The sequence below is a fragment of the Haliaeetus albicilla genome, chromosome W (assembly GCF_947461875.1).
Source record: "Haliaeetus albicilla chromosome W, bHalAlb1.1, whole genome shotgun sequence".
Lineage (NCBI taxonomy): Eukaryota > Metazoa > Chordata > Aves > Accipitriformes > Accipitridae > Haliaeetus > Haliaeetus albicilla.
In genome coordinates this window covers 43996878-44016357 of record NC_091515.1, presented here as the reverse complement: position 1 = coordinate 44016357, position 19480 = coordinate 43996878, and the positions used below count along the sequence as shown (strand labels likewise).

The 19480-nt window shown below is 41.8% G+C and overlaps 1 protein-coding gene and 1 long non-coding RNA gene across 3 annotated transcripts in view; one reads left to right on the top strand and one right to left on the bottom strand.

The window, feature by feature from the left end:
- LOC104324998 (zinc finger and BTB domain-containing protein 5) overlaps nucleotides 1-13645 on the top strand; it is a 44507-nt gene extending 30862 nt beyond the window's left edge. For both annotated transcript variants that reach the window (XM_069775530.1, XM_069775532.1), the window contains exon 2: nucleotides 5682-13645. In XM_069775530.1, coding sequence (XP_069631631.1) covers nucleotides 5682-7710 — 2029 coding nt within the window. In that variant the 3' untranslated portion in view covers nucleotides 7711-13645. The remainder of the gene's footprint in view (nucleotides 1-5681) is intronic.
- Nucleotides 1-19480, bottom strand: part of LOC138683553 (uncharacterized) — a 309062-nt gene that overhangs the window by 176364 nt on the left and 113218 nt on the right. The window lies entirely within an intron of this gene.

The following is a 19480-nucleotide window of genomic DNA, read 5'->3' as shown; positions in this document are numbered from 1 at the left end:
GACTTTTCAAAGCTGATAAGAGAACGGCCTCACTATGAAACCAGCCAGTTCTCTCAGCACCCTTGGATGCAGCCCATCTGGTCCCATGGATTTGTACAGATTAAGTTCTCTGAAATAATCCCTGATTCAATCCTCATCCACTGTTGGTAGTTTTCCTTGAACCCTGTCTCTAAGCACAGAGGCCTGGGAGACTTTGTTGGTGAAGATTGAGGCCAAGAAGGCACTGAGTACCTCAGCCTCATCTATGTCCACTGTCACTAGATCACCCATCCCATTCAGCAATAGGCCCACCTTCTCCTTGTTCAGTCTTTTACTATTAAAGTGGTAGTAGAAGCTCTTGCTGCCCTTGATCTCTGATCTGTAGAGTTCCTCAAGTTGCTTAAAGAAGGCTTTGTCTGCTTCCTCACCCTGTCTGTAGCAAACTCCTGCCACAATATCACACTTATTGGCCTCTGCTTTGATCTTGTTCAGTTCCTGTTAGTTGTAAGGGTAATCTTTGGAAATCGAGGCTGTCGCGTCCCAAAGTTGGAGCGACTCAGGTTCGTGGATTTCCTTTGTCAGAATTAAGGTGAAACGACACCAGGGGAGTTCAAACAACAATCAACATTTATTCAACCTAGCTAACTTTGTCCAAGTACACATGAACTTGTTAATATGAACCTTGCAACATGTCATTAAGCCGCTGTTTGAGAAGAGGAGGGAAGTATAGAAAAATGAAATGGAAAAAGGAACATGAAATGTATCAGGAGGAGAGCCCTCCCGTTGAGTCACGAGGTTCAGAGCAGACCCCCTTGCTTTCTGGACTCCTTCTCAAAGAGGAGCCCAGGGGCGGCTAGATCCACTCCTAGTCTCAGACTTGGTCAACGGTTTATGTTTCAAAGGATGAGGTGTAGGGACTGTGGAAAAGAGAGAAGGAAAAGAGGGAGAGAGAGAGAGAATGAGAGAAAGAAAGAAAGAGAGAGAGAAGAGAAAGGTTTCACCAGTCCTGGGTCCAGCGTTGGTCCAGCCAGCGTAGAGATCCAGTTCCGGAGGGCGCGCGCCGAGGACTCGTTCTCCCTTCTTTTATAGTGTGTTCGATGGTCTCGACATGCGCAGTCCCATTCCCGGGGTTCTCTGGAATCGGTCAGTGAGCTTTGGGGGGGGGGGTGTTCATTGCAGAGTTGCCTCTCTTTTTCTGCTGGCATGACCGCTTAAGATAGAAGCACAGTCCCATCCTCTGTGGGGCCTCCTCCTCCAGGCGCTGCTGTGCTCCTTCTCCTGGTCACTTAAGATAAGGACTTGCGGCTTTGGAGAAGCGCGGTCCCACCCTCCGGGGGGCCCTCTCCTTCGGCCACATTGTCCTGTTCACAAAACTCCAGCGTTTTCACAGAGGCCGTTTTCTTCACCAAAGTCCTTCAACGAATGTTTGAGACATTGACTATAATTTGTCAGACCGTCACAGAGGCCAATGTAAGCAAAGATATAGCTGTATCTGGGATGGAATCACTTCTTGGAAAATAAAAACAAACTGGGTAACCAAATTAATTTCCTTTATGATATTTAACTTCTGATTAAACCATATAATGAAGGTGGCAGTCAAATATCATAAACCTGTCAGCTCATGGTAACCATTAGTTGTATAGGGAGCTATCTGTGGAGAAACAGGTTAAAGAATATTACATAATATTGGTATTTATTTTCTCCCAGATGGATAGGCAGAGTTACTGGAGGGGGGAGTTCACTTCAAATTTTAGTGTCTTTTGTTAAGTAGTTCAAATAGCTTTTCTTTTTTCTTTTTTCTAAATTTTTATTTCAGTTGTACCATATTTTAGTTCAAAGTAAACAGTAACTAAGCAACCATTTTGGCACTAGCAAGCCACTCATCCACTTCTGCTTTTACTTGGCCCAACTTTTTGTTTTAACACCAAAATAATTATAATGATTCTTCAGTGTGTTGAATACTTGTGCAAAATACTATAGTGCGACTAATAGGTCTTACTTGACAGGCCTTCACCAGTGTCTGTAAGAAGTATTAAGGGTTCCTCTATTATAATGAGCTACCAAGACTGAAGAATTTCTTACTTACGTGCATAGCTACATCTTGAAAAGTGTCAGACTTAAAGGTTAATGCAGATAGTTAGGAACCATCTGTAGTCAAGTTTTGAAAAATATTGTATTGTTCCTGTTTTAAGTTGGTTGATATTGATTAAGAATTACCAACTCAAGAGCCAGCAGGCAGTAATTAGACATTATCCTAGTGATAAGTTATCAAACCTGAAAAATAAACAAAACCCATAAAACCTTCTACTTTAACTGTCATGCTTGTGCTTGGCATTAGGATGGGGATAAAAACTAAATAGATAGGACCAGTGTTTCCCATATTTGGTGGTACAGGAGTGCCAGTTTGCAGTACTATTCTGGTTAACTAATTGAATAACCTGTGACCTGAAAGCCATTGGGCCTTTTAAAGTAAGTGGTACACACTCTACAGTGCTCAGTAGTTCAATCAAGGTGGGAAACATCCTGATCTCTTGTTAGGGAATTGCTGAATCTGGCAGCACCATAGAGGCAAGTCTGCCACAGCTCCATATCCCCAGATCCAACCAGTAGCAAGGCTGAGAATGTATTCCCAGTAGGTATACAAATACATATATGCACATGGCCAGCAACACAGAACAACACAGACAGAAACACTCAGCACTCAGACAAACAGCAACAATGGCCTCATCCTGTTCCCCTCTCTGGCTGAGCAGGACGAAGGTCCATTAGTGGGAAATATATACCTACATACAATGTGGATCCATCCAGTAACTGGATTTAGACACTCAGTCTATCCAGTAGTTGGCCCCTGGATCCCCTGGCCTCCCCAGTTGCTGGCACCTGGGCATACGAGCCCCAAGGCCCATAGCTCCACTCCAGTTGCCAGTACAGACCTCCTCTCACATACACAGGCTGTGATCTCCCAGTAGCTGGGCTTAGACGCTCGATCTACCCAGTAGCTGGCCCCTGAATGCCTCCAGTCTCCCCAGTTGCCTCCCACAGAAACACACACACCCCCACACACATGTAAATGAGTCTCTTATTCCACCCCCAGACCCCACGGTCTTTTCAGCAGTTGGCTTGGACCCTCTGGTCCCTCCGGTAGCCAATTCCTCCAGATGCCTCACCCTTAGAGACACATGCATACCTGGCTCCCCAGCCACAACCTTCTTCAGTGTGGGTCCTTCCCACAGGCTGCAGTTCTTCATGAACTGCTCCAGCATGGGTCCTTTCCATGGGGTGCAGTCCTTCAGGAGCAGGCTGCTCCAGCGTGGATCCCCCACAGCGTCACAGGTCCTGCCAGAAAATCTGCTCCTGCGTGGGCTCCTCTCCATGGGGCCACAGTTCCTGCTAGGAGCCTGCTCCTTCATGGGCTATCCATGGGCTGCAGCTTCCTTCAGGGCACATCCACCTGCTCCACCGTGGGGTCCTCCACAGGCTGCAGGGTGCATATTTGCTCCACTGTGGACCTCCTTGGGCTGCAGGGGGACAGCCTGCCTCACCATGGTCTTCGCCACGGGCTGGCTGCAGGGAAATCTCTACTCCGGCGCCTGGAGCACCTCCTCCCCCTCCTTCTTCCCTGACCTTGGTGTCTGCATAGTTGTTTCTCTCACATATTCTCACTCCTCTCCCCCGGCTGCTGTTGCACAGCATTTTTAACCCTTTCTTAAATATGTTATCACAGAGACGCTACCACTGTTGTCGATTGGCTCGTCCTTGGCCATCAGCGGGTCCATCTTGGAGCCAGCTGAAACTGGCTCCGTCTGACATGGGGGCAGCTTCTGGCATCTTCTCACAGAAGCCACCCCTGTAGCCCCCCACTACCAAAACCTTCCACATAAACCCAATACAAGGTTATATGTCTATCTGGAGTTCTGTATGCAAATTATGTTTGTAGTTCATGGCTGCACACACATGAAAATAATCACTCTGTTTTAAAAGTTCCTATGCAGAAGGCAGATATTTGACAGAAGTTTTTTGTGGTATAACAGATAGCAATTGGCTCCTTGTATACTCCTGAAGATGAAGCTAGATCAATTCAGACTAGAGTTAAAGCTCAAAGTTTTTAATATGAGGAACAATTTATCAAAGACCGTGTTGGCTTCTTCACAAGTAGAAATTTTTACATCAGGATTGGATGGTTTACTGAAGAGATGTTTTAGTTTGAACAGGAATTAACAGGAACCACATTGCATTATTCAGCTCACAGTAGAGCATCCTGTGACATGTTCAATGTGTTGTTAGCCATTAGCTAACAGAAACCACCCCTGCATCCCCCCTCTGCTACCAAAACCTTGCCATGTAAACCCAATACAATGTCACATACACCTAAATATAAATTGTTACTGTTGGGGAGGGGATGTTAAAGTGCAAATAGTAGATTGTGTTAAATTTATCTGGTAAAGAGAAAAACAAATCTGATTATTTTTAGGCTAAATATATTAGTATGCTATTTTTTCTTTTATTCTACTTAATGGAATATTTGAAGCATACTAGATTGTTTTTACATTATAAAAACAATGAAAGAGATAAGTTACAGTGAACTTTAAGCAAGCTTTTGGGAGAGGGAAGAATTTGGAGGCTTATTTAGGTGGTGTTTGGTGGGTTTTTTTGAAATTACACTGTCATGTAAACTATTTTTAACGCTTTATTACTAGGCACAGTAATAAAGTGTTGAATCACAATTCAGAACTACTATATTTCACATAACTTGATAGTGATGATTTTGTTTAACAAGTAACAAAAGGTTTTGATCCTGCTGTGTTTTCACTGCAAGTACACTTGCATGTGTGCTTTTTTAAGTGGGACACTGTCTTGTTGGGCAGGTGGAAACATGCAGAGTGGCTAGTTCTTAGCTACATGTATGCAAACTGACTATTCCCCCCCCCCCCCCGCCTTTTGTAAGAGGATAAGGGTTTGAGTTAAGACTCCACGAAGGTAGTTATAAAATTGGCTCCTTCTGTACCCAGCTACCAACTTCAACAAACCTTCTAGGAATTCAGTATCTACTTAACCCTCTGTTAAATTTGGTTGGAATTGGCCAAGAGACTCGGAAGTTAATAACTGAAGGGAGATGGATGAACAGGTGATGAAATTCCATCTTCTCCTAGGAAATCAAACCACTTCAATTTACTCTGTGCAGCTTTTATTTATAATCTATATAAATAAAAATTATTAGTTTCAGAAAATCATACTTTATTTCTTCCTATATAGTAGGGTTGCTTGCTCACCAGTAGTAAATGGTGATGTAAGTTAATAATTCAGACATTTACTAAGCACACCCTCTATTAATGGTTCTTTCAAGTTTATAATCAAAATATTAAGAGAAAAAATGCTGATCCTCTTATTCTTGAGAATAAATCATTCTGACATTTGAAAAAAAAAATGTGTCCTAAAACTCTTTCAGGAGATATCAAGGCGAATTGTAAAACTAAAAACCATAACAACAAATATGTGGAACGAATCCTCCAGTAATTTCAGTGTTAGTGACTTCCCAAGGCAGAGGTAGTGTCTGAGTAGTTAATAGTCCTCAGGGAAATTAAGGTAAGTTTTTGGTCATCTGTCTCTTAGCCATCAACTTTTTTTTTTCAAAACTGATCTCACTGTAATCTAAGTCAAACTTCATCCATTTTTAGCATTATTGCTTCTGCTTTATTTTATAGAATCATGGATTTTCCAGGACACTTCGAGCAAGTCTTTCAGCAGCTAAACTACCAGAGGCTTCATGACCAACTTTGTGACTGTGTTATTGTGGTGGGAAACAGACATTTCAAAGCCCATCGCTCTGTTCTGGCAGCGTGTAGCACACACTTCCGTGCTCTCTTTACTGTAGCAGAGGGTGATCAAACTATGAACATGATTCAGCTGGACAGTGAAGTGGTGACAGCAGAAGCTTTTGCTGCCCTGATTGATATGATGTACACTTCTACACTAATGCTTGGGGAGAGCAATGTAATGGATGTCTTGCTGGCTGCTTCTCACCTACATTTGAACTCTGTTGTCAAAGCCTGTAAACACTACCTTACTACCAGGACGCTACCAATGTCTCCACCTAGTGGTAGAGTTCAGGAGCAAAATGCACGCATCCAAAGATCTTTCATGCTTCAGCAGCTTGGGCTGAGCATTGTGAGCTCTGCGTTAAATTCCACTCAGAGCACAGAAGAACAACTAAATACCATGAGCTCATCGATCAGAAGTAACATAGAACAACGTACTACCTTTCCTATCCGGCGTCTCCACAAGCGTAAACAGTCTTCTGATGATCGGGCCAGACAGCGAATCAGACCTACCGTAGATGAGTCCATTTCAGATGTTACTCCAGAGAGTGGGCAGTCAGTAGTTCATTCACAAGAAGACTTTTATTCACCAGATTCACTGAAGAATGTGGACAATTCTAAGGCTGATGCTGTTACTGATAAACAAGTGGATAATACTATTATGTTTGATCAGTCTTTTGGTGCTCAAGAAGATGCTCAAGTGCCCAGCCAGTCAGACAACAGTGGAGGAAACATTTCACAAATATCCATCTCATCTCAGGTTATACAAGTGGAAACCAGTTTTGGTCAGGAAGCTACTTCTGAAAAAAACAACTTCCCGTGCAAAAATCCGGAGGCCAGTCTAAATGAAAAAGAACACACGGGGGTGGTGGTTAAATCTGAGCCTTTGAGTTCCCCAGAGCCTCAAGATGAAGTGAGCGATGTCACTTCTCAAGCAGAAGGCAGTGAGTCTGTTGAAGTGGAAGGAGGAGTGGTGAGTGCAGAGAAGATAGAACTGAGTCCTGAAAGCAGTGATCGTAGCTTTTCTGACCCACAGTCTAGTACTGATAGGGTGGGAGACATCCATATTATGGAAGTGTCAAATAACCTGGAACACAAGTCCACTTTCAGTATCTCAAATTTTCTGAATAAAAGCAGAGGTGGTAACTTTGGTGCAAGTCAAAATAGCAATGATAACATTCTGAATACAACAAGGGACTGCAGAATGGATGGTGATGCCTCTTACCTACTGAGTCCAGAGTCTGGGCCTGCTAGTAGTCATTCCTCTGTTACAGTTTGTCATGTAGAGAATCCATTCAGTGAGTCTGCAGACTCTCATTTTGTTAGACCAATGCAGGATGCAATGGCTCTTCCATGTGTACAGACTTCTGGATACAGGGCTACAGAACAATTTGGTATGGATTTTCCAAGGTCAGGCTTGGGCCTGCACTCTTCATCAAGGACAGTGATGGGATCTGTAAGAGGTGGAGCTAGTAGCTTTCCTGGCTATCGTCGCATAGCCCCCAAAATGCCTGTTGTGACCTCTGTCAGGAGCTCCCAGCTACAAGATAATGCTTCCAGTTCCCAGCTGTTAATCAATGGGACCACTTCTTTTGAAAATGGACATCCTTCACAACCTGGTCCACCACAGTTGACAAGGGCATCTGCAGATGTTCTTTCAAAATGTAAGAAGGCCTTATCTGAACATAATGTCTTGGTTGTTGAAGGTGCTCGTAAATATGCCTGTAAGATCTGCTGCAAGACTTTTTTGACCCTAACAGACTGTAAGAAGCACATTCGTGTGCATACAGGAGAAAAGCCTTATGCTTGTTTAAAGTGTGGCAAACGGTTCAGCCAGTCCAGCCATCTATATAAACACTCCAAAACAACTTGTCTGAGGTGGCAGAGTGGCAATCTACCTAGCACTTTGCTTTAATCTCCCCCACTCCCTAGCCCCATGGGAATGCTAATACAAACTTTTAAGACTGGAGTATTTCAGGAACACTAATGTTCTTTTGTTCAAGGCTGAAGGTTAAGAAGCTGCCCTTGTAGATAACTGAATGCTTGCATGTGATTGTGCTGCATTCACAAAAGTCTTGGTTCTGTAAATTGGTGATAATGCCATATTTACCTCACAGGGGTGTTGTGAGACTTAAAAAACTGTTAGTGAACTGCTTTGAAATCTTCAGAAGGAGGCACTTTAGACAGGTTAAGCGTTATTGTTAAATACATGCAGGTCTTGGGCTCACAGGAATGTAATCCCTAAAACCAAGTAGTTCCACCATAGGGCAGACAGGTGGGGGTTTAGTGAGAATGTAGTTAACTCCTAATTATGTTGGAGTAGCATGTTTCAAGAATGAAAAACTGAAGGGCAGATAATTTTTTTTTTGAGGAGAGGGATTTTCTAAAATTCTGAAAACATTTAAATAAATGACCCATAACATAAGTTGGCAAGTTGTGTATGAACAGTAATGCAAAGAGATCTTTACAGTAACTAATACAGTTTGCATATTCTTAAAAGAAAACCAACCTTGGATGCACCTGTCTGCCATAAAATGCTTTAAAATGTTAATTATGAAAATAGTTTTAGGGTTCTGAATGCAGTTTTGGCTGTTTTGCAGTAAGGGACAGTGTGTTATGAAAGTACTTAAAATAAGTCCACAACAAGTAACTTCTGGACTGTTAGATGTGTATATAAATACTTTGAATACAGCAAGATCTGGTTGTTTCACCATTTTTTTCCGTAAAAACTTGTATTGAGTAATAAGTGAAATACTGTTTCTTGTTTGTGCTATTCTTAGCAATATTTTAACCAACTTGTATTTCATATGTTTAAATTTCATAGACATGGAAGCCTGAAATGAGCTTGTCTATATCTACTTTGCTTTTTTAAAATGAGAGATGATTTGTGGTGGCTCTTTTTACCGGGTAAGGTAGTTTCTTACTCCAGATGTAGATAGTCAATCTGATTCACATTATTGTGTAAGCATACTATCGTTTCCTCATTTTATCTTCAGGCTTTAATTTCTTCCTCCATATACTTACTGTCCTTCCTAACTATAGATTGTTCCTCAGATCAATGTCAGGAATGAGCCTCACTTGCCATATTTATGGATGTCTCTGTATAAAATGTAGCTATCAACACCAATCCTTCAGTTTAGAGTAGTATCATAAATGTACTTTTTCAAGTAAGTAAAAATCTAGCATTAATTTTATTAAAAATATAGCATTATACACTTTGTAAAGCAGAAGTTCATCGATCTTTATTCTTCATATGAATCATATAGACTGTGTTTTAATTTCCTCTTCTTAGAAACCACTGTAACTAATAATGTTTGCAGGGGCTTTTTGTTTTGTTTTTGTTACAGATGCCCATGAACTAACTACTGCCTTTCAATATATTAGGTTTCTAAATAAATTTTGGAGTACTTATACTGATAAATGTTACTCTTCTATGTGGGAGCTGGGTCAGTGCTTCAGCATGTCAGTTCTACCTAGAACAGACAGATATTTAACATTTTCTATATCTAAGTCACATAGCAGTTGCTGATTTTAATATAAAAATGTACTTGCGAACTTCCCCTCTTTGTTCTGTATAGCAAATATATCCTGTGTGATATTATTGACCAATTTTGAGGAACTTTTGCTATACGATAGACAGGTTAGCCTTCTGAATGATCTTGGATTTATATTTAGGTAAACTGAAAAGAAAATCCTAATTCACAGTGCTGTAACTAATTTTAACTGGATCAACAATCCAAAGTATTGAAGCACCAAACCAAAATGTGCATTGTCGAACCAAAGGAAATATGGAACTCTCCCTACATGTGTCTTTATATGAAACAGTAGTTCGCTAATAAAGAAATACAGCTTCATCTCCTCTAACCACACTTCTCCATCTTGGAAAAACTGCCTAATGTCTGTCAATACTTTATTTGCAGCTTGAGCATCCAAGGTAAATAAGAATGTGGAACTATGGTGAATGGCATGATTAAATCCTTTAGTATGTTAAAATATCACTATAGGTTTTATTTAGTGGTCACATTTCTGGATCTTTATTTTTAAAGCATTAAAGAAATTTGTCATACTTATAGAAAGCAGTAGGAAAGAGCACATTTTGTTTGATAATCATGTTGATATCAGCGTCTAATGACATTGAGCCTCAACAATAAGATACAGTATTTTCTACTTAATTATCTTGCTTGTGTGTTGCCTTATTAGTGACATCCTGCCTATTTTTTCCATCTTCCTTGCCTTTCTAGTGTTTCCCTTAAAATTAATTTTATCTGTATTTTCTATCTGCTTTCATATGCTACATTGCACCTGAAACCCTACCATGTTTAACTGTACTTTTTGACTAGCCAGAGGTTGTAAGGGAGGACTTAGTTTTAAAAAAAAAAAAAATTTTTTTTTGCAAGTAGCAATTTTTAATTTTCATCATTCATTGATTCTAGTGTTCCTGGAGGGGCATACTGAAAACCCAGGAACTTGTGTCTGACTGCTCTTGCTTTCTTGGTCTTTCACTATCATAGATTCACAGAACATTTGGGTTGGAAGGGACCTCAGGAGGTCTCTAGTCCAATATCCTGCTCAAAACAGGGTCAGCTATGAGGTCAGACCAGGTTGCTCAGGCTTTGTGCAGTCAGGGCTTGAAAAAACTCCAAGAACAGAACTCCCACAACCTCTCTTGGCCCCTGTTCCACTGCTTGACTGTCCTCATAGTGAAAAAGTTTTTCCTCATATCCAGTCTGAACGTCTCTTGTTTCAGCTTTATGCCTGTTGTTTCTCATCCTCCCACTATGCACCACTGTGAAGAGCCTGGCTCCATCTTCTTGTTGATCTCCTTGTATGTATTGGAAGGCTGCTACTAGGTCCCCCAAAGCCTTTTTGTCTCCAAGCTGAACAAGCCCATTTCTCTCAGCCTCTCCTTATGGGGCATTTGCTCTAGCTCCCTGCACGTCTTGGTGGCTGTACTGGGTCTGGCTGGGATGGAGTTAACTTTCTTCATAGCAGCCCATATGGTGGTGTGCTTTGCATTTGTGGCTGAAACAGTATTGATAACATGCCAATGTTTTGGCTATTGCTGAACAAGTGCTTGCAGGATGTTTGGCTGCTGGCCAGGGTCAACCTGCCCCAGTGGCCTTCCACTGAATTTGCTCCATTTTGTTGATCTCTTTCCTATATTGGGGGCCCAAAACTGGATGCAATATTCTAGATGTGGTCTAATGAGTGCCAAGTAAAGGGAGATGACCACTTCCCTGGATCTGTTGGCTGTGTTCCTGTTTATACAGCCCAGGATGCTGTTAGCTGCCTTGGCATACTGCTGGCTCATGTTCAGCTTGCTTTCTACCACAGTCCCCAGCCCTTTACAAAAGAGCTGCTTCCCAGCCAGTCTGTCCCCAGCCTGTATAGTTGCAAGGGATTTTTTTCCTTCATGGGGTCAGAGTTTGGCATTTGTCCTTGTTGAGTTTTTATAAGGTTCTTCCTTTTGGCCCATTCCTCCAGCTTGTCTTGGCCTCTCTGAATGGCAGCCCTGCCCTAGCATATCAACTGATGCCCTAATTTGGTGTCATTTATAAACTTGATGAGAGTGCACTCACCTCCTCCAGGTCATTGAAGAAGATGTTAAACAGGAAAGTTCCCAGGATACACCCTTGCAGTACCTGACTTGTAACCAGCCTCCAGGTAAAGTAAGACCCATTAACCACTACCCTCTGAGCCCAACCATCCAACCAGTTTTTTACTCCTCTAGTTGTCTACCCATCCAGAGTGTAATTTCCCAACTTGGATACAAGAATATTGTGGGAGACAGTATTGAAAGCCTTGCTGGAGTTGAGCTAAATGACATCCAGTGCTCTCCCCTCATCCACAAATCCAGCCATTTTATCATAGAAGACAATCAGGTTGATCAGGTGTGATTTACTCTTGGTAAATCCATGCTGACTGTTCTTAATCACTGTAGTGATCCTGACCAGGAGACCATTGTACATCAAGGAATTAGTGATCCACATAACAGTTAACCTGAGGAGGCCAGGCCTGTGCTGTGCTGCACAACTTCCTTGGCTGCAGGATAAACTCAGCCAGCTCATTGTAACAGAGCGCCCACTTGGTACCAGCAATTATGCCAACTGTGTGGTCTTGCCTTTATCTAACAGTGCAGCAAGAAGTTCTCATGTGAACATCCTTTGTGAATAGAGTTGTTTTCTTGTAAGGAAATTATATAATAGCTCAAATGACCAAAAAGGAGGAACCTCACTCCACAGACAGAATCTGCACAGCATGCCATGGGAAAAATCTATCTGGGGTCTGTCTGATGCTGCACAAATGCAGGGTTCCCAGTATCTGAAGGGATGTAAGATTTACTCGCTATCTATATTCCTCTTCTTATTCTGTCTTATTAAAATAGCTATTTTACTAAGCCATTTGTTGTTGGGCCTTTCTTGTTGAGATCCAGAAAGAACCCTGCACTGTCTTGCTCGCTCACTTTTCTCTGCACCCCGTCCCCCCAGTGCAGAACAGTCACCTTTTTCTCCTTCATGTGCCCAGAAACATGTTCTAAGAAGAGTCAGTTCATGATTTTCCCAGGGACTAAGGTTAGACTGACTGGCCTGTAATTCCCTGGATCATCTTTTTGGCCTTTTTTGAAGATGGATGCAACATTTGTCCTTTTTCAGTCATCAAGGACCTCCCCTGATCTCCACAACCTTTCCAAGATAATAGAGAGCAGCCTCCCAGTGATATCAGCCAGCTCTCTCGGCACCCTTGGATGCATCCAATCTGGTCCCATGGACTTGTATGGGTTGCGATTTCTCAAGAAGTTCCTGATTTGACTCTCATCCACTACTGGTAGAGTTCTTCTCTTTGAACTCTGTCTCTATGTACAGAGTCCTGGAAGACCTTGTTGATGAAGACCAAGACAAAGGCGGCAGTGAGTACCTCAGCCTTGTCTGTGTCTGCTATCACTAAATTACCTACCCCATTCATCAACAGATGCTCATTTTCCTTGCTCAGCCTTTTACTATTAATGTATCAATAGAAGCTGCTCTTGTTGCCCCTGAATCCATTGCAGGTGTCAACTCTATGAAGCATTATTTCAGAAAGATATCACCATGTAAATAACCCATACTGCAAAATAAATACTGCATCTCTAAGCCTGATAATTGTCACAAAGCTGTCACTGTTGGATTTTTTTTTTTGTTTGGAAGACTTACTTTCTGAGCATTAGTGAGATCTCATGTGAAGATGTCAGTATGTTTAGTATCACAAAATATATCCAAAAATAAATACTATGGTTTTGTGCTCTTATGTCTGATTTGATCTACTTGTTTACATTGTCCTGTTTTTTTTGTTGATAGCTTGCAGTAGATTATTGACTGAACAAATTCTGGTTGTGTGTTCAGTAAGCAGGTTGCATGTGTTATGCAATCACCTGTCAGTGGAAATTAATCTTGTTCAACTGTGAACACACAATTGTGTTTTGGGTTTGTTTTTTTTTTTTATCCAAATTAAACAAAGTACACAGTACTGCTCCCAAGCCTCCTGCCTTATGCTGATTTTTTTTTTTTTGCCAACTACAAGGACACAGAGTACTTGATCAACATACAAATGGACAGTAGTTGAGTCTTACAGGGTTGTGTTACCCCATCAACATTTTGTGAGCCAATTTGAACCAGCAGAGACTGCAGCAGTTGTATATTGGGAAAATTTGCATAAAGTTAGAACGTATTTTCTGTTCTCTGCCAATTATGTCTGCAGATGACCACTGCATGTCACTCAGACTTAATTGGTTGTATAAATTAATTTGGCTAACAGGCAATGTGGACCACTTTAAAAGTCATCTTGAAAGTGGTCACCTACTATTTATGCTAGCCTTTAAAAGAATATTGGTTTTTTTTATCTAAAACTAATTGTAAAGGGCTCTTTTATAGTAACAGTGCTGTTCCTTTAGGGCATATTTTTTATATAAGCTAATTATTATGGTCATTATTAAAATAATAGTAATATCACCAGTGAGAGAGGGAGACCCATCATAGCTTTTTTGGTAAGTGTTCTTGCACCTATCTTCTTTCCTGTAAGAGAAATGGAAAGGACTATATGTTGACTTTTGCTAATGCTATATCAGTCAGTCTCGTTTATCTTTACACAGCTGGAGTGCTGAAGACACTTGTGTTTTAATAAATTGTTTGGTAGACCGGTTACTCTTATGTAAACATATTACTAGCCATGGTCTTGAATAGCTGTCTTTGATGGCATTGTCTGAAAGGACTATAGCAGGAGAGATGTGTCATAATATATAATTTGTTCTCTGTGCTGTAGGAATCCAAAAAGAGCGAGGCATGTGTGTGGAAGAGAAAACATAAGAAATCAACTTTGCTGTAGATGGCCAAGTTTGTCAGCTTAAAAATTTGCCTTCTGTTTTTAAACAATGCATTTGATTGAGAACTTGAGATGCAGCAGCTGTGAAATTCATAATCCATTGTCATTTGTTGCCCTCAGAATACGTTATATGTCTAAATTCCTCCCTACACACATGCAGAGAAGGATCCTGTGAGGACAGCAGCATCACAGACACTTTTGCAGCCAGTATCTGCTTACATCTAGAGGGAGACTCTGAAGCAGTGATGTAGAAGTACAACTGTTCTGCAGTGGGAACTTTTGCAAGCTATTACACTATTTAGTGATGACTAAAGCTCCTGATTAATAATTTTATCTAGAGGACACCCAGCATTTTTTCAGCACAAAATCCTATTGGGAGGAAGACCATCACACCAGACCAAGCACATTACTTGTGCTAGGTTCAGCTCAGAACAGTTATGCTCAACCTTTCATAAAAAGTTGTAGGCTCCTTTAAGCAAAGGGTGAGAAAGAAGGTTAATATTCTTTAGTATTTTAATAATTAAAAAAATTCTTAGGAAACAAGTCTTGCTAGTGAGGGTGTACTCAAACCCTCCTTTGCTGAGGGAGCAGGTTGATCAAAGCTGTAGAAGGTATCATCTTGAAGAAACGCCAAAAACATACCCTTGTCAGGACTGGCTGCTCCCTAAGGGCTAGAGAGCCATGAGCCAAGTGTAATAACACACCCAACAGGGTAGGGATCTCACCAGCTAGGGCCTAGCTCTGTAGTACCCAGGCAAGGTGAGCAGGGCAGACCCCAAGACAATAGCCAGGTTCAACCAAGGGTCCAGATCTTTAGGCAAGTTTGTGGTGATGAGGCAGGTCCAAAGTCAAGTCAAAAAATCAATCTACAGGTCAGAATGAAGGTAACCAGGGTCAGACAACACAATGATTACCAGGCAGGTCCATACTTATAAGACAGGCCAGAGGTTAAACCAGGAAATCAATCTACAGGTCAGGGTCCACAACTAAGCAGAGATATGGCTGTAGCTGAGCTAGAGATCAGTACTGCTACAGTATAGCTTAAATAGACTGAATGCCCAGGCCTGAGCTTAAATGGGGATCCTAGGCCCATGAGCAGAGGGTGTGGGTGAAGGTCCCAGGTGAGGCTGATCAGGGCCATTAAGACCTATTAGTGCACTCAGGTCCTGACGGCCCTTAATAAGTGCTAAATAAGACAACCAAGGCAGTCTTATTTACAAGTTCATATATATTTCATAATAAATTTGGGGTATCTAAATACAAGTGCTTAGACATCAATTTATTTACATTTATGTTTCTGCACTTTTAATGTCATTAGGGGGTCACAATGACCTTACAACTATTTAATAAAAATCCTTTAGCATTACAGTAATTTTATGAATATCAAAATCCTTAGTGCCAAAACCAGCCAGTCTCACAAATGCTTCATACAACCTGACAAACTAAGTTCACCCAGTTAACAAGGCAAAGGCCTTCAGTATCAAAAGCAAATCATTCTCATTTCTGTTATGCCGATCTAAAAGTTTCCAACCAGCTTGTATGCTTGGGAGCTTGCTTCCTTTCTATTTATACCACCACAGCTACTGAAAACCTATGCTCGGTCAGCAGAGGTCTCATTAGAAACTTTCCAAATACTGGCTGTTTCTGATAGCCATGTAATAATAAGCAATGCTAGTGTATCAGTAGTTATTGATTTACATGTCTCATGTTCTGTGAGGCATGAGGCAAAGATCTTCCTTTAACTAGATAGTCTAGGTATCAATAACAAACTAATGACCATCCTTCGATAGCTATTATTGCTATCAGAGTATGGTTCTTTTTACACCAACAGAAATAAAAGTACGGAAGTTTCTTCAGGGCTTCTTTTCAGTATGAAATATAATTTCTGTGGGATGGCAAGAGAAGAACATATTAGTTGAATGTAACCCCCACACACCCACACATTTTAAAGTTCTTTACAGTGCAGGGTCCTTTTCTCTGTACACACCCTGCTCGCTGCCACCCCTTTCATCTCACTCTTACAAGATATTTTGGATTATTACACAGCACTCTGTTCAGTATTTATGTGAGATGAAACTTCGAGATAATAGTACACTGCAGCACTTAGACATGCATTGACACATGCAGTTAAGCTCTTTTATCTTTGCAAGAAACCTTCCTATGTTGTGCAACTATGAGCAGCAAATCGAACAACTTAGGTACATTATGGTTTATTGGTACCATTACTGTCCTGGGCCTTCTTCCAAACTTTGTTTTGCTGCTCAGATGCACTGAATCTGAGCTGAATACTGCCTGCTCATTCTCTGTTACTTTTGCATAGTTCAGCCCGCCTTGTGAAAGGATGGCCATTGTTTGTCCCCAAATGCTCTCTGTGTTCTAGCATTATGGCCTTCTCACGCATTTTGCCTGAACTTGTTTACTTCAGAAGGATGCTTGTGAAGCTGAGCTTAAAGTTCTTCACAGTCCAGAAGGGTATCCTGCAGTGCTTCAACCTTCTTGCTGGAAAAAACATTTGAGACTCTGATTCCCAAGGAAGCGTCAAGAGTAGCACCTAACCCCAGCAACCAGTCATTTAGTGGAGAGGAGACATTGTGTAAACTACCAAGAGCAGAGACAGTGCAAATAAGTTCTGGAGCTGTGAGTAAAAAAACTTTCCTCCTGCATATTGAAGCCCACTCTCCCTCCCTCCCCTGTGCACTGTGATTTTAAAAAATAATAATAATTATACATCCTTTCTCTCAGCAGAGAAGGCTTTGTGTTCCTTCTGCTGTCTCCTTCAGCAGGATTTTGAAGGGCATGAGCTGTTCACTCACCAAGACCTGAAGTGCAACTAAACTTCTTGGCATGTATGAGGAAGGCTTAATTTTCTTTCCTTAATGAGAAGGTTCTTACAAGAGAGCACAGTGTATTCTGGCAGTGGTGCAGCAGAAAAGTAGGAAGTGCAGCTGTGAGAGGCAAAGATGGTGAGGTGGCTAGGGAAAAAGTTTGTTACTGGTGTAACATCCCATTTGCAGCATCTTAAAGTTTCTTAAATCACTGCAAGAAACAGATGGTTGGTGAGGGGGGAAGGGCTTGTTTTGCTTTTCAGTCCTCATCCATACTACATCCCTTTGGTTTGCATACAAAGAGATATTTCTGTTTGGGAGGTTGCAGCTGGACTGGACCCATCGGGGAGACTATTTCTGGTATCACAGTTAATGTTAATGTTGCTTAAACTACATTCCCTCACTTCCCTCTGGCGTGTGGTTGCATTGGATTAGGGTATTGAGCTTGCTGGAAAATACCCCAAGGAAAAAGTAGGGAGCAAGTTTATCCTATAGAAGGGATAACACAATGACACAGGGTCAGGAACCCATCAGCTGAGTGTGTGTGTGTGTGTGGAGTTGAGGGGCTGCTTCATCTAGTACTGCTGCCAAAAAATTACATACAGGACCATTAAAACCCTAATGTCAAGCAGAGCCTGTCCCACAATTAACCCCAGGGGTATTTGCTAAGTTGTGGCGCAAGTTCAGTAGCGGGGTTTTGAGTTGGGAGCCATGCTGGGCCCACTCTTAATCTCACACAATGCTGATGAGGTTTGCACTTACTCAAAAGTGTTAGCTTAGAGCTATGGGTTGGAGGAAAGAGGTGAATGAGGGCCCTGACCAGCTGTTGGCTGTCAGGAGAGGGTGCTTGCTCCCACCCATCCCCACATACTGGACAGAAATCTAGACACTTCATCTTGGGATGTAGCTTTGCCAACTCACTTTCAGGCACCTGCCTGCATTTTTAAAAAGCTTAACCCAATGCTGAAGGTGCCTAATCTGGGACCACAGTCCCCTGGGTTAAGCTTAAAGTAACATATTCTGATGCTGAGCCTCAATATCTCATGTACTGAGCCCATGGCAGCCATCTGTGTCAATGAGACCAACAGAGCTGCTCAGATGGCAGCTTGTGGGAATGGGGGGGAAGTGGAAATGACCACATAAAAGACAGATTTATTTTAATACAGATACTGAGCTCTTGTTGACTGAGCTCTTTATGCTCAGTGACTTTGGCATCAAACCTTGTTGAAAATTTAAGAAATGCTTTGTGTTTCTTGATAGTGAGGATGGATTTATCTGGTGTCAGACAAGCTGGAAGAATCACTTGTCACTCCTCTCCATATGCCTTCCTTCTGCCTTAGAAATCAATGTGTATTCTGTTTAATATGACCTTGTACTGAGTATATGTGTGATGGTGGGTTAACCTTGGCTGGCTGCCAGGTGCCTACCAAGCTGCTCTCACGTTCTCCCTCCTGTTTTGGGTTTGTGTGGCAGGATTTTGGTAGCGGGGGAGGGGGCTACAGGGGTGGGTCCTGTGAGAAGCTGCTAGAAGCTTCCCCAGCTGCAAGTTGGACTCGCCTCTGGCTGAAGCCGACCCAATCAGTGACGGTGGTAGCACCTCTAGGATAACATATCTAAGAAGGGGAACCTGCACTGGGGAAGGAGATTGGAATGTGAGAAAAACACCTATGCAGATACAGAGGTCAGTGAGGAAGGAGGGGGAGGAGGTGCGCTGGAGGAGGTGATGCCCCTGCAGCCCATGGTGAGATGGCAAGATGTCCCCCTGCAGCCCATGGAGGTGAATGGTTGTCGCATCCCAAAGTTGGAGCAACTCAGGTTCGTGGATTTCCTTTGTCAGAATTAAGGTGAAATGACACCAGGGGAGTTCAAACAACAATCAGCATTTATTATGATACCGAAAAGCTGGTCAAAGAAACTCTCTAAGACTCGTTTTGGACTTTTAGAAAGTGGGCATTTTTTATTGCAGCGCTGGATGCACAGGGGATAATTCCACCTAGCGTGCATACCACAGCTTCAGCACAAACAGGTTATATAGAATAACTAATTACATATTAATCAGATTAGTATACATATACATAAAAATTATTGTAACTGATTATCATAGTACTGCCTACATCCAATCATGCGCAATAAAGGATCCATTTGAGTCGAAGGGCTGCTTTTACGACCACCGACCCATTTGAAGTTCTTGTTGGCTGTCCTTGAAGTCTTTGTTCTTGTCCTTGTTCTTTGATTTTGAAGCTTAACGCAGTTTCAGTCACATGTGGTCAGTTTCAACATTGTTCTCATCTAGCGTACAGTAACATCTAGTCATAAGAGCAAAGAACTGCAAAACTTATGAATAATTACTAGTTAATCACTTGACTACACTTTTGTAATTATGTCCCCAGCTACCCTTTGTCTATTGTTTCAACCATTATGTTAATATATGATCATTTATCAAATCTCACTTATACAGTTATCTAGCAGCAAACCAGATTTCATAGAAGGTACAAAATATTAAAA